A 25,992-nucleotide genomic window follows, 5' to 3' on the forward strand; every position below is an offset into this window, starting at 1 on the left:
CTCGGGAGAGGCGGAAGTCGGTCTGGGGAACGGTGGGCGGCCATTTTGAGAGCGGGCAAGAGGGTCGGGAGAGGCGCGGACAAGTGACGGTTGACCGGTTTTAACCAAGAGGCTGGTACCGCGGGGCGGGGAGAAGAGGGCGGTGCCATCCCAGGGCGGGATGCCAGGGGCGGGGAGGGGCTAGGGGTGGGTCGGGCGGCCGGAGGCGGGGGACAGTGAGGAGACCACCGTGAGGCCCCGCGTGGACCGACAGGGAGCGCCCGCGGAGCGGGGGAGAGGCGCGGCCAGCAGCGGGGGGGATGAGCTAGCGGCGGGGCCTCGGCAGCCGGGTGTGAAGGGCATGGACAGAGGAGGTGAGAAGAGGCGGGAAGAAAAGGTATCGCGCGTCGGGGGGAAGGTGAGGAACGCCAAGTCAGGGCCGGTGTCGAACGAGAAAGTAAGGGGCGAGGAGAAGGCGCAGGCGGAGAGCGCGAAGGGCGAGAAAAAACCCAGAGGCGAGCAGCGGCCCCGCGGCGAGGGGAACGCCCGTGAGGAGGCGAGACCCCGAGGCCGGGAGAAGGGGCGGGGCGAGACGAGGGGGCGTGGCACGTGGGCGGGGCGGGACGAGGAGTGGGAGCGTGGCAGGGAAACGGGGCGGAGCGAGGGAAGGGCACGTGGCAAGGAGGCGGGACTGGGCGAAGAAAGGGAGCGTGGCAAGTGGGCGGGGCGGGGCGAGGGAAGGGGGCGGGGCGAAGAGAGGGGGCGTGGTACGGAGGCGGGGCGGGGCCCTAGGAAGGGGCGGGAAGAACAGTCGGCTCCCGAGCCGGGCAAAGGGGCGGAGCAGGAGCGGGGAAAGGCGAGAAGGCCCAAGGAGGAGCCCTCCCCCGGCAAGAGACCGGGGCGGGGCCCGGGGAAAGGGCGGGGCGTGGACAAGGTTTGGGCGGAGACCCTGGTGCAGGGCCAGATCGAGTACAGTACGGGGTTCCCGGGTGGAGCCAGAACCAGGAGAAGGAGGCGGGGCGAAGAGCAGTACGGGGGCGGGGCCACCGGCCGCCGCAGGCCGGGGAAAGCAAGAGGGGCTCGCTCAAAGCGCGGCGCAGAAACCGAGGCTGGCTCAAGGGCAGGGGCGGGTTCCAGAGAGGGGGCTTTGCACGGAGCAGGGGTGGGGCCCGGGTAAGGGGAGAGACGAGGAGGCGGGGCGAAACGAGGCGCCGGAGCCGGGCCGTGACCGTTAGCATCAGTAGGGTCGGGGCTCGGAGCCCTGGCCGGCGTGGGACCCGCAATAGGAGCAGGGGCGGAGCCAGGAGCAAGAGCAGGGGCGAGGCTAGGAGTAAGATTAGAGGTGGGGCTAGAAGCAAGAGCAGGGGCGGAGCCAGGAGTTTGAGCAGGGGTGCAGCCAGGGACAAGGGCCCGGGCAGGGCCAACCGCCCGAGTGTCCCCGAATCCCGCCCGAGTGTGCCCAGGTCCCGTCCGAGTGTGCCCGAATCCCGCCCGAGTGTGCCCGGCTCCCAAAGGTCCACTGCAGGGAGCTGCCTCGCGCACCGGCATTGACCCTCGCGTTCTCCAGGTTGTGGCCGCGTTGTGCAGCTGCCCAGCCATGCACCCTGCGAAGCCTGCATGGCCGGGAATCCGAGGCCCGCGGGCCATGTGGGCACTGCTGGCGGTGCTGCTGGAGCCGTGGGGGCTGTCGGCCATCAAGGATTTTCAGGAGTGCACCTGGCAGGTGGTTTTGAACAAGTTCGAGAGGATAGGCGAGGAGGGTGCAAGTGACCGCTTCTTCCATCAAGAGCTAGTGGACAAGGTGGGCCAGGTATTCAGTGAGCTGGTGGACGCACCCATCGACCCGAGCAAGGTGAGGTGTCAGGGGTCATGAGAACCCTCAGGGGCCGCCTCCCATTGGGCTCAGGACCTGACCTCCAATACCTCGTGGCAGAAATATCTGGGCTTCCCTTACTACCTGAAGATCAACTACTCCTGCGAGGGACAGGTGAGTGTGCCCCACCTGTGGGCTCTGCCCCCAAAGTTTCAGCTTTCTTGTCTGTAACCTTTAAACACTGGCAGCAGCATAGACCCCCGGGACCCGAGAAATTCTAGAAGGTACCCTTCCGGCACCCAGGAGGTGCTGGAAAGCCTTCTTGCTCATATTTAATTGAACTGTAATTCACAAACCATGATGTTGATCATCTGAAAGTGTACAAGTCAATTGTTCTTAGTGTGTTTAGGAAGTTGTGCTACCATTTTTGTATCTTATCCCCATGAAATTCTCTCCTCCCCCTTCAAGACCACCTAGTGTAGTTAGAGTGTGCCTGTGAAGAACACTTAATTTACATGGAATCATAGGGTAGTGGGCCTGTTCGTGTCTGGCTGTTTCCAGGCAGCATGTTTTCTTTCTTTTTAAAGATTTATTTATTTTGGTTGGAAAGGCAGATTTACAGAAAGAAGGAGAGACACAGAGAAAGATCTTCCATCCACTGGTTCACTCTCCAAGTGACCACAATGGCCAGAGCTGAGTTGATCCAAAGCCAGGAGCCTCCTTCAGGTCTCCCTCATGGGGTGCAGGGTCCCAAGGCTTTGGGCTGTCCTCGACTGCTTTCCCAGACCACAATCAGGGAGCTGGAAGGGAAGTGGAGCGGCCGGGACATGAACTTGGGATACCGGCATGTGCAAATCAAGGATTTAGCCACTGAGTCATCGTGCCGGGCCCAAGGCAGCCATTTTCTTTTCTTTTTTTTTTTTTAAGATTTATTATTTTTTTAAAGATTTATTTTATTTTTATTACAAAGTCAGATATACTGAGAGGAGGAGAGATAGAGAGGAAGTGAAGCTGCCAGGATTAGAACCAGCGGCCATATGGGATCAAGGCGAGGACCTTAGCCACTAGGCCACGCTGCCGAGCCCAAGATTTATTTATTTTTATTGAAAGGCGGATATACAGAGAAGAGGAGAGGCAGAGAGGAAGATCATCCATCCGATGGTTCACTCCCCAAGTGACCGCAACGGCTGGAGCTGAGCCAATCCGAAGCCAGGAACCAGAAGTTCTTCCGGGTCTCCCACACGGGTGCAGGGTCCCATGGCTTTGGGTCGTCCTCAACTGCTTTCCCAGGCCACAAGCAGGGAGCTGATGGGAAGCAGGGCCACCGGGATTAGAACCAGTGCTCATATGGGATCCCGGGCATGCAAGGCGAGGACTTTAACTACTACGCTATCGTGCCGGGCCCAAAGCAGCCATTTTCAAGGCTCAAGCCTGTTATATTGTGTCAGCTCTCCCTTTTTCACAGTTGAGTAATATTCCACTGTGTGGATGTATCCCATTTGGTGTATCCGCTCATGAATTACTGGACATTTGGCTTCCTTCTATGTTTCAGGCTATAGAAATAAAGTTGTTTTGGACATCTGTGTACACATCTTGTGTGAGCATGTGTTTTTGGTTCTCTCTGGTCCATTCCTAGGAGTGTAACTGCTGGCCCAGACAGAACCCCACTTGACTTTGGAGGTGATATCAAGCTGTTTTCCAAAACAGCCACATCGTTATCATTTCCTATTCCCCGCACCCACCACAGTGGGGTTGACTTGCGGATTCCCTGTGCTGTTGCCAACACTGGCCATTGTCCATCTTTATTACAGGCATCCAAGTGTATGAAGTGCTGTCTCCTTGAGGTCTCAACTTGCAATCCTCTGAAAACTAACATTGTTAAACATCCTTTTGCGTGGTTTTCAGCTGTTTTCCTCTCTTCTTTAGAGAACTCTCCATTTGAATCCTTTGCCCAATTTTAGAAATGTGATTTCTTTGAGAGGCAAAGAGGGAATGTGTGTGTGAGAGAGAGAGCCATCTGCTGGTTCGTCCCCCCACACAGTGCTGACAGCCAGGATTGGCCCGACTTTGAAACGGGTGTGGAGGCCAGTCTGGGTCTCCCATGTGTGTGGCAAGGACCTAGTTATTGGAACCATTGCCTCGTACTGCCCAGGGTCTCCATTGGCAGGGAGCCAGAGTCAGGAGCTGAGGTGGTATTAAGTTCAGGCACTCAGCCATGGGGTGTGGGCTTCTTGACTGGCAACCTAACAATTAAGCCTGAGGCCCACCCCTTGCCCATTAACACATTTTTGTGTGTTTTTATTTTTGAAAAAATTCATTATTATTTTATTGGAAAGTCAGATTTACAGAAAGTCAGATTTACAGAGAGAGAGACAGAGAGGATCTTCTGTCTACTGGCTCACTCCCCAGGTAGCCACAGTGACCTGAGCTAAGCTCGATCCTAAGCCAGAAGCCAGGAGCCTCCTCCAGATCTCCCATGCGGGTGCAGGGTCCCAAGGTGTTGGGCTGTTCTCGACTGCTTTCCCAAGCCAGAAGCAGAGAGCTGGATGGGAAGTGGAGTAGCCGAGGCATGAACTGTTATCCATGTGGGATCCTGGTACATGCAAGGTGAGGACTTCAGCCACTAGGCTGCCATGCCAGACCCTGTGCGTTTTTATCATTGAATTGTTAACGTTCTTTCTGTATTGTGCGCATGTCCCGTCCTCCTTATTGGATGTATGACTTATAAAGATTTTTTTTTTTAATTTTATTGCAAAGTCAGACATACAGAGAGGAGGATCTTCCGTTCATTTATTCACTCTCCAAGTGACCGCAATGGCTGGAGCTGCACCGATCCAAAGCCAGGAGCCAGGAACTTCCTCCTGGTCTCCCACGTGGGTACAGGAACCCAAGGCTTTGGGCTGTCCTCGACTGCTTTCCCAGGCCACAAGCAGGGAGCTGGATGGGAAGCAGGGCCGCTGGGATTAGAACTGGCACCCATATGGGATCCCAGCGCATTCAAGGCGAGGATTTTAGCCACTAGACCACCATGCCAGGCCTGACTTATGGAGATTTTGTCTCACCCTGAAGGCAGTCCTTCCCTGGATGCTCCCCTTGAGAGCACAGGCATTTCTGTGTTGAGCTAGAATAGCACATACGTTTCTCATTTGGTGACGTCCGGGTCATCAGCCGCCGTCGCTGGCTGCTTTCCCCGTTGGTGAGGGAGTCTGTGCCCAAGCAAAGGGCCTGAGCACTTGCCCCTGTGTTTGCTTCTAGGAGGTTTTTAATTTTTGTTCTTCTGTTCAGGCTGCTGGATTCGTTCTGTGTTGGATTTTTGTGTATGGTATGAGGTAGGAATCCAGCTTTTTTTGCAGGTGACTCTAGTTGTTCCAGGCTTCTCTGTTAAGATTCTGTTCTTTCTCTCATTAAATCGTCTCGGCCCTCTTAGTGCACCAGCTCTCTTTCTGCCATCTTTTCGTGCCGCCGCGATGGTGCACACGAACGTCCTGGCCGATGCCCTCAAGAGCATCAACAATGCAGAGAAGCGAGGCAAACGGCAGGTGCTGATCCGGCCGTGCTCCAAGCTCGTCCGCTTCCTCACCGTGATGATGAAACACGGCTACACTGGCGAGTTTGAAATCATTGATGATCACAGAGCTAGGAAGATCACTGTGAACCTCACAGGCGGGGCCAACAAGGGTGCAGTGATCAGCCCCAGATGTGACGTGCAGCTGAAAGATCTAGAGAAATGGCAGAATCATCTGCTCTATCCTGCCAGCTCGGTTTCATCATTCTGACAGCCTCAGCTGGCATCGTGGACCACAAAGAAACAAGATGGAAACACACATGAAGAAAAATCCTGGGATTCTTTTTCTAGGGATTCTTTTTCTAGGGATGTAACTCACAGATATAAACAAAATCAGTGCACCGTAGCTGTTCATAGCTTATTCCTGGACTCGCTTCCTCTAGTTGCTCCGTGTGCCCACATGGCTGCCCTGTGGTCCTGGGGACAGGAGCACTGTTGCGTGCAAGCTCTCAAAAAAGCAAGTGTGAGTTCTGTTCCTTTGTTCTGGTCCTGCTGGCTTGTTTTGGCTTCAGGAAGCTTTCTGAAGACAGTGGCGTGCTGTGGTTTGGAGGCCTGGGTTGGAGCTGGCCATGGAAGAGAAGTCACTTGGAGCCATAGGCAGCAGGAAGTACAGTGAGGGTGACTTGCTCAGGCTCTTGGGTCAGGATGTCTAACCCCAAGCCTGTCATGATCTCTGCAAAGTTACTGAACCTTTCTGTGCCAAAATTTCCTCATCTCTCTCTCTCTCTCTCTATCTCTCTGTCTCTGGTAAGATGTGTTTGAAAGGCAGAATGGGGCCAGCATTGTGTCATAGCAGGTAAAGCCACTGCCTGTGGTGGCAGCATCCCATACGGGTACAGGTTTGATGCCAGCATCCACTTCTGATGGAGCTCCCTGATGATGCGCCTGGGAAAGCAGCAAAGGATGGCCCAGGTGCCTGGCGTCCTGTACCTAAATGGAAGATCAGGATGAATCCCCTGGCACTGGTCTGGCCTGCGCCTGGCCGCTGTGGGCATTTGGGGAGTGAACTAGTAGATGGAAGGTCTTCTCTCTATCTCTATCTATATCAATATCTCTATCTATATCAATATCTATATCTATATCAATATCTATATCTATATCTCTATATCAATATCTATATCTTTATCTATATATCTATATCAATATCTATATCTATATATCTATATCAATGTCAATATCTATATCTCTATATCAATTTTCTATATCTATATCAACATCTATATCTATATCAATATCTCTAACTCTATCTCTATCTCTATCTCTATCTATCTATACACACACACACACATTTGTGTTTGTGTGTCCTCTTCCTGTAATTTTGTTTTCCAAATAAATCCTAACAAAAAAAAAAGAGAGAAAGAAAGGCGGAGAGATGGGGGCAGGATGAGATAGAAAGCGCCAAAGATTCTCCACTTGCAGGCTTGCTCCCCACAAATGCCTGTATTGGTCAGGGCTTGGGCAGGCTCAAACCAGGAGCTAGGAAGTCCATGTGGGTCTCCCACATGAGTGGGAGGGCCCCATCCACTTGGACTGTCTTGCACTACTCCTCCAGGCACATTGGCAGGAAGCTGGATCAAAAGCAGGTGGGACTCGAACCAGTGCCGATACAGGATGCCTGCATCACAGGTGACAGCTTAACCGGCTATGCCACTACACAAGGCCCCAAGAGGGTACTCATTCAGCTGGGTGTTTGGGGAAGATCTTTAGGAAGAAGGCTGAGCAGAGACCAGAAATGTGAAATAGGGGTGAGGGGCAGCCGGGAAGAGCATTGCAGGCTGAGGGAACCACCAGCACGGCCGCTGGGAGTCAGGAGGGAGCTGGGTGTGGCTGCTGCAGAGTGAGCCAGGGAGACAGCCGGAGGGGGTGTCAGAGAAGGCTCTGAGCGGAAGTGGGACCAGATGGGCTTCACACCTTGAGCTCCTTCCTTCCCTGCACCCCTGCTGGGTCAAGGAGAGCAGAGGCTGCAGGACAGCTTGACAGGAGGCTGCTGGGGTGTTAGTGTCCTGCCATGTCTGTGTGGCCCTCCCATCCCAGGAAGTCCCCCAGCACCTGTTCCTGCATGTGGGAACCCAGAGGCAGGGCTGACACAGTTGTAGCCCTGGCCAAGGCCTCCCTCAGCAGCACCCAGGCTTCCTAAGCCATCAGATCTCTGGCCCTGGTCCCGCCCCTCCCTGCCTCTGCTTGCCGGGGCCTGAAGGCAGCCTTTCCTGGGGCACCTCTGGGCCTTTGCTCACACTGTTCCACATACTGGAAATATCCTTCTCTCCTCCCCTCCCACACCTCCCCTGCCTGCCGTCTCAGCCAGCCAGGGTCCTGGCATCTATGGGAGGTGCCCTTGGGTGCCTTTCACACTCTTTCCCCACCTCCCCATCCCTTTCTTTCCAGTTCCCCCTCCTGCCCTCACTCCAGGCTGCAGATCTGCTGTCTCCTGAGAGGAACCCAACATCTACTGGGGTGTGGAAGCCCCAGTCCTGCTATCCCAAGTGGGGCCGGGTGACCTGGCAGAGGAAGGGGCTGCTAGCGACTCAGATGGCAGAGTCATGATGCATATCCTTCCCTCTGTACACAACTTCTGTCTGAAGACCCTGGCCTTGGACTCAGCCGGTCCAGGGAAACCTGCCCCCCAGCCCGCCCCAGCCTAGGGCCCAGATCCCGCTGCAGCAGAGCATGCTCTAGTAGGGGTGGGGCACCCGGGGAGCGCCCTGTAAGAACACACCCCCTGGGGTCCTCTTGCCTGTAGGCATCCGAGGATCTGGTCCGCAAGGGCCACCTGACGGGGCTCAAGCCCATGGCGTTGGTCAGCTTCCAGTCCGCGGTCAACTTCTACCGCTGGAAGATTGAACATCTACAGATCCAGATGGAGGCAGCCCCTTTCCGCAGCAAAGGTGGTGGGGGCGGGGCAGAGCTTGGGGGCCCTGGGGGAGCTGGCGGGGGAGGGTGGGGCAGGATGAGGCAGAGGGGGTGTGGAGGGGAGCCCCAGCTGGCATTGCCTCAGTGCCCCCTATCCCTTTCCCACAGAGCCGTGCTCCGCAGAGCAAATGTGCAGTGTGAGCTGGTACACACCCATGCCCATCAAGAGTGGTAGCCTGGTCATGCGAGTGGACATCAGCGGCAATGGCCTGGGACCTTTCATTCCCCCGAAAAGGTGCCCTTTTCCTAGCTGCCCAGGGCAGGGGCTGCTTAGGGGAGGAGCGGCAAACTGCCACCATCTCCATGGTAACAGCCCCTGTGAGTGCAACCCTCACATGGGCTACCATGCACCTGCCACTACCAGGTTCTACGTGAATATCAACGGCTTCCTGAAGAAAGGGCAAGACAACAAGATCGAGTTCACCGTGGGAGATGAGGTAGGACCGATGCTGCTGAACCCCATCTCAGGTCCTCGGACCAGGCCCTAGGTGCCCCATCTGCACAAGGGCCCAGGAGGGGAAGATCATGGATACACCCATTTCACAGAGGAGAAGACTGAGGCCCCAAAGGGGTGGAAGCATTTCCTCACCATCTTTCAGCATGTGCACATGAACTGAGATGCATGTTGGCCTGACTCCTGCTCCCACACTCATGTGTTAAAAAAAAAAAAAAAGATGTGTCTTATTTACTGGAAAGGCAAAGTGACAGAGAGAGGCAAAGGCATCTTTTATCCGCTGGTTCACTCCCCGGTGGCTGGGTCAGGATGAAGCCAGGAGCCAGGAGCTTCTTCTAGATCTCCCACATGGGTGCAGGGTCCCAAGGCCCTGGGCCATCTTCTGGCCATCTTCTACTGCTTTCCCAGGCCACAAGCAGGGAGCTGGATGGGAAGCGGAGCTGCCGGGATTGGAGGAACTGGTGCTTTGATAGGGCAAGCCAGTATTGCACGATGTGGTTCATCCAGCCATGCCACATGCTGGCCCCGGCTCCTATCTCTTCATCACTGTACCCACCTTTCCTCCCTCTCTCCCTCTCTCCCTCTCTCCTCTCCCTCCCTCCCTCCCTTCTTCACCCCTTCTTCCCCTCCCCCTCCCTCCCTCCCATCTGCCTGCCTGCCTGCCTGCCTGCAGCGGGAGATTTCTGAGCACAGAGGCAGACATCAGGGTCACAAAGCAGTGAGCGCACAGACCCGAATCACAGCTCTTGGGAAGCTGATGCTATGGAGGAGCAGGCAGACACCAAACCCACAAACACGGGGATCAACAGCTTGCGGGCTCGCTTAAAAGGTGGCAAGGCTGTGACAAGAAGCCAGGTGTGGAGAGCAGGGCTCATGTGTAATGCGTAGTGCACCTGACAAGAAAGACCAGCTTGAGCAGCTGGCCATTTGAGCAGAGGAGAGGTTCCTTGGGGTGTGGCAGGAGATCATGTCACATAGGGGCCCCATAGTTGAGAAGCGAGGCTTCTGTGGCTGGGAGGTGACAAACTGTGCAGGGTCCTAGGGGTCACAGTGGGCACTCTGCTCTTGGAGCCCTGCACTCATGTGGGAAACCCAGAAGCCACAGGAGGGGACATGGGGGGAGTGCTGATCTGCTCCCCCCTCCCAGCTGCGGGACCTGCAGCCCAGGTACTTTGTGAACGTGCCCTCAAGGCCCCTGTGGCACACCATGGATCAGTCGCCGGTGCTCATCCTGGGGGGCTTCCCTGACAAGAAGTCCATCCTGCTGACCGACACCAACTTCAAGGACTTCTCGCTGGTGCAGGTGGGTGTTGCCAGTGGTCTGGGGATGGGGCAGCCTCTGGAATGCCGAGAGGGTTGGGGGTTCAGACGGCTTCTTGGAGTTGCACCAGCATCGATAGCATCCCCTCCCTCCGCGGGAGAGGCCCAGCAGGCTGAAGGGCAGAAGCAGGTTGTTGTGCTGACTGCCGTATCTGCTCCCCGACAGCTGAGCATCGACAGCTGCTGGGTGGGCTCCTTATACTGCCCCCAGTCTGACTTCACGGCCACCATCTACGATGCTATCAGCACAGAGAGCACCCTCTTCATCCGGCAGAACCAACTCGTCTACTACTTCACGGGCTCCTACTCCATGCTTCAGGAGAACACAGAAGGCAGTGGTGAGGAGCCCCAGGGAGGGGGTCATCCCGGGCCTCTTGGCCTGGTTCTGCCCTCGCCCTACCTACACATGTGGATTGCAAAAGGGAAAGGAAGGAATATAGAGAGAAATGGGGCAGCTCCGGAGGGGGACGGAAAGAGAGCAGAAAAAAAAAAGGGTCCAGCATGGTAGCGTAGCAGCCAAAGTCCTTGCCTTGAATGTGCTGGGATCCCATCTGGGTGCTGGTTCTAATCCCAGCGACCCTGCTTCCCATCCAGCTCCCTGCTTGTGGCTTGGAAAGCAGTCGAGGACGGCCCAAAGCCTTGGGGCCCTGCACCCATGTGGGAGACCTGGTGAAAAAGGCTCTTGGCTCCTGGCTTTGGATTGGCTCAGCAACAGACGTTGCGGTCACTTGGGGAGTGAATCAATGGACGGATCTTCCTCTCTGTCTCTCCTCCTCTCTGTGTATCTGACTTTGTAGTAAAAATATATTTTTTATTTTTTTAAAGATTTATTTATTTTTTATTACCAAGTCAGATATACAGAGAGAAGGAGAGACAGAGAGGAAGATCTTCCGTCCGATGATTCACTCCGCAAGTGACCGCAATGGCCAGAACTTCACCGATCTGAAACCAGGAACCAGGAACCTCTTCCGGGTCTCCCACACGGGTGCAGGGTCCCGAGGATCTGGGCCATCCTCGACTGCTTTCCCAGGCCACAAACAGGGAGCTGGATGGGAAGTGGAGCTGCCGGGATCAGAACCGGTGCCCACATGGGATCCCAGTGCGTTCAAGGCGAGAACTTTTGCCGCCAGGCCACGCTGCCGGGCCCCAAAATAAATATTTTAAAAAAGAAAGAACAGAGGCCTGACACAGCACAAGAGAGACACAGAACAAGAGGAGAGAAGATGGGGGTGGGCCGGAGGCAGTCCTAGGCATCTGGGTCATAGGGGCACTTTTGGTTCAGCTCCATGTCTGTCTGTCTTTAATTTAATTTGAAAGAGGGAGAGATATTTTATCCACCAGTTCACTCCCCACCCCCCTAATTTCTAAAGCAGACAGGGTGGGACCAGCTGAAGCCAGGAGCCTGGAACTCCATCTGGGTCTCCTATGTGCATAAGCAGGGATTTGAACCCCTTGGGCTGTCATCTGCTGGCTTGCAGGGTGTGCATTAGCAGAAAGCTGGACTTGAAAATGCAGCCAGGACTCAAACCAGGCATTCCTTTTGATTTATTTATTTTTAAAAATGAATTGGTTTGAAAGGCAGAGTTATAGAAAGAGAGATGGGAAAAGAGAGAGAGAGGTTGACCTGTCCATTGGCTCACTCTCCAGTGGCTGGGACTGGGCCAGGTGGAAGCTGGGATCCAGGAGTTTATTAAGGGTCTCCCATGTGGACAGCAGGAGCCCTGGCACTTGGATCATCTTCTGTAGCTTCTCCAGGTGCATTAGCAGGGAGTGGATTAGAAGTGGAACAGCTGGGACTTGAATTGGCATTCAGATGAGGTGTTAGCCTCACATGCTACAACACTGTCCTTTCCTCCCCAAAGTGGCATCTAAACCATTGTGCCAACCTACCCCAACTTCATCTTTCAAACGATACAAACCTTCCTAGTACCAATGGTGTTTTACCCCCTGCCTAAAATCAACATATAAGGCTACAGAAAACTGTCGTTAATTTATGTCAAAAACAGCTTCATTTTCTCCCTGTTTTTCTTTTTAAGATTAATAATTTTTTATTTGAAAGGCAGAGTTACAGAGAGAAGGAGAGTCAGAGATCTTCCATCCACTATTCATTCCCTAAATGGCTGCATGGGCCAGAGCTGGGCTGATTGGAAGCTAGGAGCCAGGAGCTTTTTCTGGATCTCCCACTTGGGTGCAGGGGCCCGAGCAATTGGGCCTGCCTCTGCTGCTTCCGCAAGCACATTGGTGGAGTGCTAGATCAGTAGTGGAGCACGCGGGACTCAAAGCTGAGTCCATGGGGGGGGTCCTGACACTGCAGGTAAACCCAATTAAAATTGGCTGAAGCTGAAGAGGAGTGTCTGTTGGTTTGCATAACGGAACAGCCCAGGAGCAGGTTGGTTTTAGGCACAGTGGGATCCAGGGGCTCACTGTCTCTGACAGATGCCCGGTGCCTCCAGCCCGAACTGGCCTCTCTGGAGTCCTGGGAGAGAGTATCTCCTTGTTCTCAGCTGCAAGCTAGAGCTGTGGCCAGACACAGCTCCGAGCTCTGGTCAGAGGAGTGCAGGAGAGGGTTGGACTCAAGCGGAGCCCTCGTAGAAGTACGGCACGCAGGGGGAGTTCCCCAAGGACAACAGATGCCCTCTGCTGAGAACCCATCAACACACCCACCCTGAACAGGGTGTCCAGCATGGGGGCAGAGGGAGAGGGAAATTGGAGGATTGGCGGGGGGGAGTGGTTGCCAACACAGAGCCTCATGCTGCCCTCCTAGACAAGTGGGTGCGTGTCCTGGCCAGCGAGTGCATCAAGAGGCTGTGCCCGGTGTACTTCCACAGCAAAGGCATGGAGTACATAATTGCCCTCACCACTGGCAAGAATGAGGGCTATTTCCACTTTGGGACCATCACAGGTAAGGAGAGAGGGGTGCTCTGACAAGCTAGGAGACCCCTGCACACTCTGACCCTAAGTCCTCACCCTTGGGAGATGCTGCAGGCTGGGGGATGTTCGTCTATGTGTGTGTGTATATAGGGATGTATTTGTGTGGGGGGTTGTTGGGGGGCTCAGTATATTTCATGATGTATTTGGATCCTGAGAACAGAAACCCAATTCAAAATCAATTTAAGTACATAGTCCATACATGAGAAAAAGCAAGGTCCAGCTTCAGATATGACCAAATCTAGGAGCTCACAGCCAAGTCCTTGGGACTGTAGGTGAGGGAGTGTAACATGGAGACTACAGCCCAGCTTTTGGAGAGAAACCACGTAATCACACTCTTGCAGAGTGGCCCAGTTCTCCTGGTCCTCCTCTGCAGTAGTGCCGTGTCACAGGGCAGAAGATGCAATAAGTGGTATCACTAGGAACCTGGGGAGAGCCCTGTGCCTTGGCTACACTCTCAGGCACCACTCCTCTTGGGGGGATTAAAGATGTCCCCCACCCCAGGTGAGGTGAGGGGTGTGTTCAGGGCTCATGACATCCTTGCCCACCAGTTTGAGTCCTCCTCCTCCCAACAACAAAATGAGAGCAGCCACCCCTCCATTAGCATCCAAAGTCCCTGGGCACTCTCGGATTGGCCCTCTTGGAGTCGCATGTCCAGACAGACACCCTGTGATGGGCTGCACTGAGCTGCTGAGTCCCCTGGACTGAGGGGCGACAGGGAGGCCTACGGTCCTGGGTTGTTTGGGTTGGGGAGCGCCAGCTGGACAGGTTGGGTAAGAGCAGGAGGGCAGTTCCCGCCTTGCTCCACAGATGGTGACGTATCCTTCGAGATGCTGCCCAGGCAGTGGTCAGTGTGCCAAAAGATAGCAGGTACTCCCTTGCAGCGGGAGGGGGAGTGGGTCCTGGGAGGTGGGGCGCTCCCGAGAGTGGTGTGGCCCTGGACCCGTTTCCCACCGCCCCTCCACCTCACAGTTGCCAACTGCTCCATGATCTGGGCCCTGTTCCTCGTGGACGACGATGCCATCCTGCTGCTGGTGGAGGAGATGCTCCCCAACAAGAAACTTTACCACGTGGTTAGCTACCATCAAAGTGAGCATGGCAGCCAGGAAGGCTGTGCCCTGGGCATCTAGCCTGAGCCACCCGGAAGGCAGAGAAAGACAGGGGTGCTGCGTTCAGGGCTGGGGAAGCTGAGAGGTCAGCAGGACTGGACCAGAGGGGAGGGACAGGGCGCAGGCTGGGAGAGGCGAGCAGAAGCCGCATCCCGAGCTCACAGGGGCTGTGATGGCGCCCTCAGGGGAGCAGGACTGCAGGGTAACAAACTGTGGGCCTGCAAGACCACCCTACCCACCACCACCCTTCCCCGACCCTGTGGGAAGCCCTGGGCCAGTTCTATGGGGTGTGAGGGAAGCTCATGCCTCACCCCAGCTTCAGGTTGTGAAAGATCAAGGCCAAGGTCTCAGGTGACTGGGCTGGGTTCTCCCTACCTGTAGTGACCGAGGGCCTGAAGATCCTCTACACCATCCCGGAGTTCATCCCAGACGGTAGGAGCAGCAGGTGGAGGTAGTGGCGGGAGCAGGGCAGTGGTGGGCGGAGGAGTCGGCTGCCTCTCACAAGAGGTTCTCCTGTCTGCCTTCCTGCCACTGCCGCTCAGCTCGGGGCCTGCAGTTCCTGACGATCCTGGGGATGGAGGTGTATACCAACACCTTGATGGTCCCCAGGGGCATGTTCTTCAACCCCTACAACAACTTGCTGTTCATCTGGGGCAACTTCCTCCTGCAGAGGTAACCCCTCCCCCGCCTCTCCCACTCACAGCCTTGCTAGCACAAGGCGCTCTCTGACACCCATGCCCAGAAGTTCTCAGGCCAGTGATGAAGAGAATGCAGGCCAGGAGAGGGGACACCAGGCTTTAAAAGGCTGGCAGGGCCCCCAACCCATGTGCACAACAGAGTGCAGTTCCCCTGGGGGTCCTTTAGGGGTCTTCTCACCCCCAGGGACCTATGGCATGTTCATGGGTAGCCCATGGTTGGGCCCATCTTTCTGTGGCTCAGAGCGGGAGGTGGTGGATCCCAGGGCTGTCGGAACACCCCATGGGTTCAGGGCTGGCAGCTTCTTCTGTGTGCCCTCCCAAGGCAAGGGGAGAAACTGAGGCAGCTGCCCATATGGTGTGCGAGGCCTGTGGCCCCTGACTCCCCACCTCCGTTTCCACAGCTATAACAAGGAAGACTTCATCTACCTGGCGGACTTCCCCAAGGAGCTGTCTATCAAATACTTGGCCAACTCACTCCATGGAGAGCTAGCCATTGTCACGGACAATGAGGAGGTGGGCTGCCTGTGCTGCTCCTCCCTCCCTCGCTCACCCATGCTAACCCTGGGGGGCATCCCTTCTGCCTGTCAGGGTCAAGGTGCTGAGGGGCACGAGCCTGGGCAAGAACAGCAGCCGAAAGTCCTGGGGCTGGCTCAGAAAAGACAGGCTTTGTTACTGAAGTCACCTAGCAAAGTGAGGCCTAAGCCATGGGTCGGGATTCTGGGTGCTTCCTGAAGGCCTGACACTCAGCATCTGCCGGGGGACACAGTGCAGGCTGTGTCTGCCTTGGGGCCTATCTGCACATAGAGTTGCAGTCCAGAAGGTGAGATGGACAAGTGCCTGCTCAGACAGACGCACTTCAACGTGCTCAGGGCAAAACTGCACCTGTTTCAGGTTCAGAGGCAGGGTCTTGCTCTGCTGAGGGTGTGCAGGGGCCAGGGAGGCTTCCTAGAGAAAGCCTGCCAGAGGTGGGGGGATGTCATGGAACCTAGAGAGGTCCCAGGGAAGTGAGGTCTAAAGGTGGACATGTTGTGGGTGGGTGGTCAGCGCAGAGCTGGGAAACTGAGCCGAGTCAGAAGAAAGCCAGGGACTGGAGCAGTGAGTGCCTGGGTTTGAGTTCCAGCTCCGTTCTCTGTTCCCACTTCCTGCCATGCAGGCACGCACACCCTGGGCGACAGCAGGTGACAGTTTAAGTAATTGGGTCCCTGCTCCTCTCATGGGAGACCCGAATATGGAGTTCCTGGCTTTGGTCTAGCTCAGACCCTGTTGTTGAAGTCATCTGGACAGTGAAGCAGCAGATGGAAGAGCTCTGCCTGTTTCTCTTTCAACAAATGAAATGAGGACATTTTTAAAAACAAATGAGAAAGCAACAGGCCTTAGCCCCAGGAGTCCTGGCCTTCAGGATTGTACACATTAGGATCCCTTTGGCCGCAAGGAGCAGGAACTGGAGCAGACGGAGACATTACGGAAAAAAAGGATCACATTGGATGGGGGCTGATGTCAAAGGTGGTGGGACATGTGGGAAGTAGAGCGCTGACCCTGCAGGGGAGTGTGAGGGTCTGGGGTGCCCAGGGCTTCCCCCATCCATGTCTGGCTGCTATGCCCTTAGATCTGGTACCTGCAGGAGGGCAGCTATCGGGTGCACAAGCTGTTCCCGTCGCAAAGCTGGGAGCTGCACATCAGCCTGCAGGCCATGTTCCACTCTTCCCTCTACTCCTCCAATGAGACCATGGTCACCCTCTTCTATGAAGACAACGAACTGTTCCAGGTGCCAGGGAGGGGCCCCTGATGAGTGTTGGTGTGTGTATGTGGGGGGAGACACCACGAGGTGGTTGATGCCAGCTCTCCTGCTACTGCCTGCCCCCCTCGCAGCTGGTGTACCTCATTAACAACCAGCAGGGCCGGCTGGTGAAGCGGCTCGTGCCAGTGGTGAAGCTTCTCATGTATGAGCAACACAGCAAGCACTACTACCAGGAGCGGAGAGGGTGAGGGACGGCTGCAGCGTCAGGGTGGGCTTCAAGGAGGAGGGGGTGCCCGAGCTTGTGACCCGAGGGGCTGAAGAAACATTACTTCAGCCAGAAGGTGGAGCAGGGTGGACCACATGTCTCAAGGTCCCAAGGAGGAAAGGAAAATTGAGGATTCAAGTCTGCAAGGAAGTAGCCAGTGGAGAGCATGCAGGATGATGGTGGGAGGAACAAGGTGGATGTGGGAGGAACTTGAACTTCACTTTGAGAGGCCTGGGAAGCCATGAATGGACTGCTGGGTCAACAGAATCACCGCAGAGAGAGCTGGAGGAGAGGGTGGGGGAGGAAGGGGTGGTGAGCAGAAGGGGGAGAAGGGATGGAAAGGTGGGTGAGCCCCAACCTGCACGCAGAGCAGGACTGTGCCTGAGGGACTGGGTTGGTGCAGGGGAGAGGTGCAGGTAACTGGGTGTAGCTGTGTCTGAGGCTACCAGGAAGGTCAGTGCTGGGCCTGGGGAGTGAGCAGACAGCAAATGGGAAACAGGGTTGAGGAGACGCCTGGCCGTCAGTTGGGGAAGTCAGCTGACCCCCCTTGTACCTCCTACTGATGCCCAGGGGCCATCTGGTGCTCGCCTCCAAGAACCCCTGTCCCTTCATGAGGATGCGCCTGCACCTGCAGGCCAACCAGCAGGTGTACTCACGCCAGGAGCTCTACCGGGCCCGGCCACCACACGTACTGGAGCCCTCAGGCTTCCACACCGAGAGGTCGCTCGCTGTGTACCAGGGCCTTGTCTATTACCTGCTCTGGCTGCACTCCAAGTATGACAAGGTGAGAGCGCCAAAGGCTGTCGTCCAGGGAGCTGGGTCTCATCTGACACCTGGGGACAGAGAGGGAGCCAACTGGAACTGCAGTGGGGCAAGGCCAAGGACCCAGCGAGCGTGGTGGGATCCCAGGACTGGACTGACTGCAAGCAGGGCCGGCTCCAGCAGGGCTATTCACCATCGTGTTGGAAAGAGGACTGGGGGCAGCTGGGATTGGGGCTGTTAGGTGAGACGGGGGTCTGGGGCTACCTCTGGCCTGGGGGCCACCCCTTCCATATGCTGACAGTGCAAGAGGTGGGTTGGGGTCCTTGCAGCCCTACGCAGACCCAGAGCATGACCCCATCTGGCCTTGGTGGATAAGCAAGAAACAGGACCAGGTTGGTGGAAGGGGCTGTTGGGGGTGGAGGTGAAGTCAGGGCCTCCCCCCAGCCCTCCTGCCCTGCGCTAACTTTGACCCAATCAGCCTCACCACCTGGCTGCCCACTAGGATTACTACTTTTATCTGGGGAGCAACGGGCTGAGCGCGGGCGGCGTGCACATTGACATGAACAGCTACGAAAAGATTTACAAACTCAAGTCCAACTACAAGCTGCCTGAACGCATCTTCCTGGACAAGGGCAGTTCCTACCGGTTCACCATTTTACTGACAGCGCGTGGCCATGGGTTCAAGACAAGCCACAACCTGGGTGTGTGAGCAGAACCTGAATGGTGCCTTCGTCCCCTGCTCCCAGCCACCCCCGCCCCACCAGGAAGGCCAGCAGGGCAATGTAGTGGTGGCTGTGGCGGGGCACAGGTGGAAGTCTGGGACCTGACTGTGACCTCTCCTGCTAGTGATCGCCAGCACCTTCCACCCACAGAGCCGGATCCAAGTGGGCGTGGTGCTGGCTGACCCCAGCTGCGTGGAGGTCACTGTGAAGCAGGAGACTTTCACTAGCCGCAACTTGGTGCTGTTCAGGGTGAGGCCTGGCGAGGAGGGGTGCCAAGGTGGTCTCTGCCTGAGAGGAGGAGGATTTCCAGCCCCAGCAGTAGGGTATTGGAAACATCTCCAGGTGCCCTCCCAGGCAAGCCAGTTCTATTTCTGTCTTCCCCACCATCCTTCAGATTACCCTCAAGGATAAAATGCTGTGCCTTCAACAGGGCATTAGCGGCCACTACCTCCTGAAAACCTCCATGACAGTCAAGGTGGGGTCCCAACCTGGAGGGCAGGGAGGTGGGCAGACCTGGCCCCTAGGAACACCTGTCACCTGTTCCTGCCCGCAGGTGGTGGGGTCTTCGGGGAACTGCTTCCAGAACACACACCTGGGGCTCAGGCTGCAAGTATTGAAGCTTGGGGTCCTGGACCGGGGAGGGGAGGAATGTGGGGTGGGGGCTGCCCCTGAGGGGAGGGGAGAAGGCATTGCTTCCTTCTCATTTCGTTTCATCACTGCCTACCCGCCTGACTCATTCTGTTCATCCATGTGAGTCTAGAGAAACAGACCAGCTTGTAAGCTCCTCCTTCAAGCTGACATACCGGTGGTAGCCCTGCAGTCATGGGCTGCACCCCAACCACCCCCTCACACAGTCTTCGTTCTGTCTTCTGAGTCTTCCCCTGGCTCACACCTTCAGGTTGCCCTTTGGCTTAGAGGAGGACAGCGAGGCTCAGAGTGGGTGCAAGGCATTGGGTCAGGTAGCCCGGGGGTCATGACCCATAGTCCTCATCTTCCCCCTCACTTCTCTGCCTACAGGGTCCTGCAGACAGGCCCTGGCATTCTGCCTTGCTGGTGTGGAATGACCCTGGGTGGTAACACAACAGCGCCCCCCCCCCCGCCCCGCCCCGGGCACATGTTAGACTAAAGGAACAGTGAGGAGTCAGGACTGCACAGGGCCCTGCAGAGGAAAACAGGAGATTGGAGCAGGGGTGGGGGCTCGGGCCAGGGTGCATGAGACCTCTGAGTGGATGAGGGACTCTCCTGGGGCCCAGCAGCTGCAGGTAAGAGGGATGGTGGTGAGAAACAGGATAACTCGGGGGGAGATAGCACTGGACAGGACAGAGACAGAAAAAGCAACTGGGGCTTTGGAAGGGGGTGGCGGCATGGGCAGTTCTGGACCTGTTTGGTACATAGTGATGGGGCAAACTTGTAGACAGTGGCTTAAATGCCTACATCCCATTTCCCATATCAGAGCACCTGGCTCCAGCTTCCCACCAATGCGGTGATGGCTCCAGTCCCTGAGGGCCCTGCTGCCCATGTGGGAGACCTGGCTCATGTCCTTGGTTCCCAGCTACGAGCAGCCAAGTCCTGGCTGTTGCAGCTATTTGGGGAGCAAAGCAGCAGACGGGAACTCCATCTCTCAGAACAATGAGGGTAGGGGGTCCTGATAGGATGGATGTGAGCATGAGAAACGCCAAAGTGAAGGCCAAGGCTTGCACCTGACAAGCTGGAGGGACGAAGGCGCCGTTAACCACGCTGGGTTCTGGACAGACTGAATGTGAGGCACCCTGATATGTCCCTGTAAGTAAGTGGCTGACAGACATGAATTCCCTGGCACAGGAAGTGCTTAATCTCTGGCTACTGACCCCTGTGAAGCCCAGGCCAGTTTCTGAATGTCCCTGTATCTGACAGTCAGGTGAGACCCTTGTGTCCTTTGACCCTGGACCCAGGGACTCTCTTTTTTTTTTTAAAGATTTATTTATTTTTATTGGAAAGTCAGATTTACAGAGAGGAAGTAAGACAGAAAGGAAGATTTCCATCCTTTGGTTCACTCCCCAAGCGGCCCCAATGGCCAGAGCTGAGCTGATTTGAAGCCAGGAGCTTCTTCCAGGTCTTCCATGTGGGTGCAGGGTCCCAAGACCCTGGGCTATCCTCCACTGCTTTCCCAGGCCACAAGCAGGGAGCAGGATGAGAAGTGGGACCACAAGGACACTAACCAGTGCCCATACAGGATCCCAGTGGATGCAAAGCAAGTGCTTTAGCCACTAGGCTACTATGCTGGCCCAAGATTTGTTTATTTACTTATTTATTTATTTTTTAAAATTATTTATGATTTTTAATTCATTAATTACATTGTATTATGTGACACAGTTTCATAGGTACTTGGGTTCTCCCCACCCCTCCCCAAACCCTCCCACCATGGTGGATTCCTCCACCTTGTTGCATAACCACAGCTCAAGTTCAGTTGAGATTCCCCCATTGCAAGCGTATACCAAACATAGAGTCCAGCATCTTATTGTCCAGTCAAGTTCAACGGCTTCTTAGGTATACCCTTTCTGGTCTGAAGACAGAGCCAGCAGAGTATCATCCCAGTCAATTAAAAGCTCCAACATACCATCAGCAAAAATTTACATCATTATGGAATTAATTGACATAGTAATAAGTAACCAATATGTTGAAAGTAAATGCGAGTTCCTAGCCACCTTCTGTGACCACCTCATTGACATTTCAATTTTAGTTTATACACAACATATAACATTTATAACATAACATGTTATACATAACATCATATCATCTTAAATTAAGGCAAACATGTGGTATTTAACCTTTTGGGATTGGCTCATTTCCCTTAGCATTATGGTTTCCAGTTTGGCCCATTTGGCCACAAAGAACTGCATTTTGTTTTTTTTAATAGCTGAGTAGTATTCCATGGAGTAGATGAACCATAGCTTTCTTATCCAATCCTCTGTTGATGGGCATTTTGGTTGCTTCCATGTTTTTGCAATTACTGATTGTGCTGCTATGAACATAGGAGTGCATGTTGGTTTCTCATAAAACAATTGTTCTGGATATATTCCTAGGAGTGCTATTGCTGGATCATACGGTATGTTGATTTTGAGTTGTTTGACTATTCTCCATACTGATTTCCATAGAGGCTGTACCAGCCTGCAGCCCCACCAGCAGTGGAGTAGGGTTCCCTTTTCCCCGCAACCTCGCCAACAAGTATTGGTGCTTTTATTCATGTGGGCCAGTCTTACTGGCGTTAGGTGGTACCTCATTGATGTTTTAATTTGGATTTCCCTTATTGCCAGGGAACTTGAGCATTTTTTCATATGTTTATTTGCCATTTGGGTTTGTTCCTTTGTGAAGTGTTTGCCCATTTCCCGTGCCCATTTCTTGAGTGGCTTGTTTGTTTTGACATTTTGGTTGTTTTGTAGCTCTTTGTATATTCTGGAGATTAGCCCTCTATCACCTATGTCATGCGCGAAGATCTTCTCTTTGTTGATTGTTTCTCTAGCTGTACAGAAGCTTCTTAGTTTGATGAGGTGTTTATTTATTTATTTGAAAGGCATTGTTAGAGTCCATCCACTGGCTGCATCCCCAAATGACCATAATGGGTGAGTTTGTGCTAGTCTGGAGCCAGGAGTGAGAAACTCCATCCGGGTCTCCCACATGGGCACAGGGGTCCAAGCGCTTGGGCCGTCCTCCTGTGCTTTCTTAGGTGCATTATCAGAAGGCTGGTTGGGAAGTGGAGTAGCCGGGACTTGAGCAGGCACTCATAAGAGAGCTTGCAGGCAGCAGCTTCACCTATTATGCCTCAATGCATAATTGGGCCAACCCCCAATAATCTATTGTTTTTTTTTTTAAAGATTTATTTATTTTATTACAAAGTCAAATAGAGAGGAGGAGAGACAGAGAGGAAGATCTTCCGTCCGATGATTCACTCCCCAAGTGAGCCGCAACGGGCCGGTGCGCACCGATCCGAAGCCGGGAACCAGGAACCTCTTCCAGGTCTCCCAAGTGGGTGCAGGGTCTCAATGCATTGGGCCGTCCTCAACTGCTTTTTCCAGGCCACAAGCAGGGAGCTGGATGGGAAGTGGAGCTTCCGGGATTAGAACCAGCGCCCATATGGGATCCCGGGGCTTTTAAGGCGAGGACTTCAGCCACTAGGCCACGCCGCCGGGCCCAACCCCCAATAATCTTAAAATAGAATGGAGATGTTAACAGTGTGTACCATGCAGGCCTATGTTAGGTTTGGAGTATGTAAAGTCGTGGGGCTGGTGCCCAGTGCCTTGCACACAGTAAGAGTTACATAAATGTTAGCAGTATGAAAGTATCCTTCTAAGGCTAATGTTTGCTCTGGGTGGCGTGTGGAGGAGGGGAGAGGGTCTCCAGGGCCTCCCTCCCCAGACCCAGTCCCAGGCACTGCCCAGCTTGAGGCTCTTCTCCTGTTCAGGGTAACCTGATGGTTCCAGTGCTGATAGGCTGCCCTCCAGGCAAGCGCCTGGTCTTGAACACCTCCTACACGATCCAGTACAACCACCAGGAGAATAAGCACTACTTCGACTGCGTGTACAAGGACCCCGAGATGCCTTGCTTCTTCTTCCGGGACAGTGTGTACCGGGCAGACCCTTGCCTCCCCGTCCTGGTGGACCCTGCAGGGCCGCACCTCCTCCCGCCCATTTCACTCCGCCCTGGATAAATTCTCACCAACCCTCCGCCCCGTGACTCCACAGTTTTCTACCCCATCTTCTCCATCCAAGATTTGGTGACGGGAGATTCGGGCAAGTTCCAGGGCAGGTGAGGGTGTAGCTGGGGAGAGGAGAGTGAGCAGGAGGGATGGGAAGAGGGAGGCTGCAGGTGGCGGGATCCCGTCGCCCATCCCCGCACGACCTCTGCTCCCCTCAGCTTCGTGCTCAAGGTGGTGGGCGGCGGGCAGGATGCGAACAACATCAGGGACTACAGCGACGAGGAAATCTACCGCTACAACAGCCCCCTGGACAAGTAATGGCCAATGGCCGTGAGCCCCGCCCCGTCTTTCCATTCCCTCCGCCCTGGCTCACACTGCCTACTCTTCCCCTAACCCCACATACTGCTCGGTGCTGCCCAGTACCAGAAGTCTCATCTGGACTACCAGGACTACCAGGACCACCAAAGACTCGGCTTTCCACATCATGTCCCCTCAGAACTCTGGCATTGAGTGAGTGCACAGTCGTGTGGGGGCCAAGGGTCCCTCTCAAGACCCATCCCACCCCCACCTGCTGGCCTCTGCGAGGCCTCTGGTACCCTGTCCACTGGGCACCAGCTGGCCCTCTTTAAGGAGTGCTAGTACTGCCCACTTGCCCCAAATGGGGGATACAGCTGGGGCTGGGCTGGGACTGAAGCTGGGAACCCAACCCAAGTCTCCCGTGTGGGGGCAGCATCCTGACCACCCAGAGTTTGTATTAGCAGGAGCCAGAGCTTGGCATCAAACCCAGACGTTCTATATGTGATATGGGTGCTTTGTTGTTGTTGTTGTTAGGATTTATTATTTTTTAAAAGGCAGTTACAGGGCCTGGCGGCGTGGCCTAGCAGCTAAAGTCCTCGCCTTGAACGCACCGGGATCCCATATGGGCACCGGTTCTAATCCCAGCAGCTCCACTTCCCATCCAGCTCCCTGTTTGTGGCCTGGGAAAGCAGTCGAGGATGGCCCAATGCTTTGGGACCCTGCACCCGCGCGGGAGACCCAGAAGAGCTTCCAGGTTCCCGGCTTCAGATCGGCACAGCACCGGCCGTTGCGGCTCACTTGGGGAGCAAATCATTGGACGGAAGATCTTCCTCTCTGTCTCTCCTCCTCTCTATTTGACTTTGTAATAAAATAAATAAATCTTTAAAAAAGTTTAAAGAAAAAGGCAGTTACAGAGAGAGAGATCTTTCATCCCTTGGTTCATTCCCCAAGTGAGCCTAACAGCTGGGGCTGGCACAGTCCCGCCTCCTTCTTGGGTGCAGGAGCCCAAACACTCGGGCCGTTTCTGACTGCCTTCCTGAGCGCATTAGCAGGAAGCTGGATCAGGAGCCAAACAGAGAGGGAATGGAACCAGTTCTCTGATATGGGTGCCAGTGTCACAGATGGCAGCTGATGGGGGCTAAGTGCCTTCCCCAACATACTACATTTTGAATTTTTAAGAAAATGAAGTAAATTAGCTCATGGTAGACTTTTATTGGTGCTTGGATGGAGGCATTAATGAATGAACAAAACAGGGTAGGAATAAGTCAGTACCTAGGGGCTCAATAAAAATGAAAAATGATGTCATGAGCAAATGAAGGCAGCAAATGAATGGAAAAAATTAACCAACTGGCACCAAGCCTGTGGGCAACCTGTGTCTGTTGGATAATGAGTTGGAGAATAAGTGAAGGAGAGATGTGAGTTTGTTGCTATGAAAGTCTCAAGCTGTGTGTGGGGGCGGGGAAGCAATGCAGGCAGCCTCTGAAAGGGTGGTTCATGATAGGGACATGCCCCCCAGCCGGGAGAACACAGTGACGGTCGGATGGAGGGTGGAGGGAGGAAGCCAAATGACAAGCACCTGCCACATGGTCATCGAGTGAATGAGGAAAGGGAGGAGAACGCCCGAGCTGGTGCCACTCAGAGCATGTGGGATGCAGGAAGAGATCAGGTGGGTGGGGGCAGAGAGAGTACTTTTGGGCACAGCCGTGAACTTGCGCCCCTCAGGTGGCTATGTCTGGAGAACTCCCCCTGTCATGATGTCGTTCCCAAACGCTGGTTTGCCCCTGAATTCTACTTCAAGGTGTTGGTGAGCAACAGGTGAGCTGAGCTGTTGGTCCAGGCTGGGTGAGGGGGTGGGGAGCCAAGACCAACCCTTGAGGTACCCCAACAGCTACCCCAACCCTGGGCTGCATCTTCCATCCCCCCATCCTCTGATCCTCTGTCCCCTACCATCCCAACCAGAGGCGTGGACACCAGCACGTACTGTGACTACCAGCTCATCTTCTTGCTGCACATTCACGGGCTCCCACTGAGTGGGAAGCGGGCCCTCTTCATCGTCATTGTGAGTGTGGGGGGATGTGGCCATGGGGAGGGGCAGGGGCCCCCTGAGCCACCACTCCCTCCTCCACGGCTGTTCTATGGGGCTTGCAGGTGTCCACCAGCCTGTTTTTGGGCCTGGTGGCCTTCTACATCATCATCTGCCTCCTGTGGCCCCTCATGGTGAAGGCCTGCAACCACCTGCTCTGGAAGATCAACAGCCTCATCGCCTGGGACTCCTACTACAGCTATACCAACACTTCCGGAGGCTTTACCATGCCCTCACAGGCCATGTTGAAGGAAACCTCCAGGGAACTCTCCAAAGCCAGCTCCAGAGGCCTCCCCAAGGCCAGCTCTAAGGTGGCCGAGAAGAAATTCAGACCCCAGCCAACCTTGGAGGAGTCCCGGGCCTGAGCCTCTGCCTGCCCCATTTCTTCGCCCTCTACCATAGCCCTGCCACTGGGTCTGCTGGTCACCCTTCCAGGCCTTTCTGTCCGGCATGCTCCAACACTCCCTTGTTCAAGACTTGCTGGGACTCGGCCACAGCGCTCCTGCGCGTACCAGCAGCAACTGCACAAGTCATTAAAAGATCTCAGTCCTTCATCAGGATTTATCTTTCTTGGATAGGCAGAATTTACAGAGAGAGAAAGCATCTTTTATCCCACTGATTCTCTCTCCAGATAGCCACAACAGCCAAAGCTGAGCTGATCTGAAGCCAGAAACCGG

The 25,992-nt window shown here is 54.9% G+C and overlaps 1 protein-coding gene and 1 pseudogene across 2 annotated transcripts; both read left to right on the forward strand.

Moving 5' to 3' along the window:
- On the forward strand, window positions 1–25,869 carry CATSPERG (cation channel sperm associated auxiliary subunit gamma). 2 transcript variants are annotated; one of them, XM_058674529.1, is made up of 29 exons: window positions 1–115; window positions 1,547–1,831; window positions 1,913–1,966; window positions 8,098–8,242; window positions 8,376–8,502; window positions 8,632–8,704; window positions 9,869–10,024; window positions 10,208–10,379; window positions 12,806–12,943; window positions 13,780–13,839; window positions 13,942–14,058; window positions 14,460–14,510; window positions 14,621–14,750; window positions 15,178–15,289; window positions 16,383–16,541; window positions 16,646–16,758; window positions 17,350–17,563; window positions 17,871–17,933; window positions 18,044–18,242; window positions 18,388–18,512; window positions 18,658–18,738; window positions 18,817–18,873; window positions 22,702–22,858; window positions 22,982–23,045; window positions 23,154–23,249; window positions 23,356–23,445; window positions 24,955–25,047; window positions 25,192–25,291; window positions 25,381–25,869. In XM_058674529.1, exons 2-29 carry the CDS (start codon window positions 1,577–1,579, stop codon window positions 25,678–25,680), a joined length of 3,501 nt encoding a protein of 1,166 aa, XP_058530512.1. In that variant the 5' UTR covers window positions 1–115; window positions 1,547–1,576; the 3' UTR covers window positions 25,681–25,869. The 2 variants fall into 2 exon arrangements, with proteins under 2 accessions (XP_058530512.1, XP_058530513.1); XM_058674530.1 differs by having other exon boundaries at window positions 9–111.
- Window positions 5,231–5,648, forward strand: LOC101517848 (small ribosomal subunit protein uS8-like; annotated as a pseudogene).
- Window positions 25,870–25,992: the final 123 nt, after the last annotated feature.

The sequence above is a fragment of the Ochotona princeps genome, chromosome 16, assembly GCF_030435755.1.
Source record: "Ochotona princeps isolate mOchPri1 chromosome 16, mOchPri1.hap1, whole genome shotgun sequence".
Lineage (NCBI taxonomy): Eukaryota > Metazoa > Chordata > Mammalia > Lagomorpha > Ochotonidae > Ochotona > Ochotona princeps.

What these genes read in the sequence shown, in the direction of transcription:
- CATSPERG (XM_058674529.1), top strand. Translation starts at nt 1,577, where the DNA reads ATGCACCCTGCGAAGCCTGCATGGCCGGGAATCCGAGGCCCGCGGGCC. An exon ending in TACTACCAGGAGCGGAGAGG is followed by an intron (nt 16,759 to 17,349) that starts GTGAGGGACGGC and finishes ACTGATGCCCAG; the next exon opens with GGGCCATCTGGTGCTCGCCT. An exon ending in ACCTGGGGCTCAGGCTGCAA is followed by an intron (nt 18,874 to 22,701) that starts GTATTGAAGCTT and finishes TCTCCTGTTCAG; the next exon opens with GGTAACCTGATGGTTCCAGT.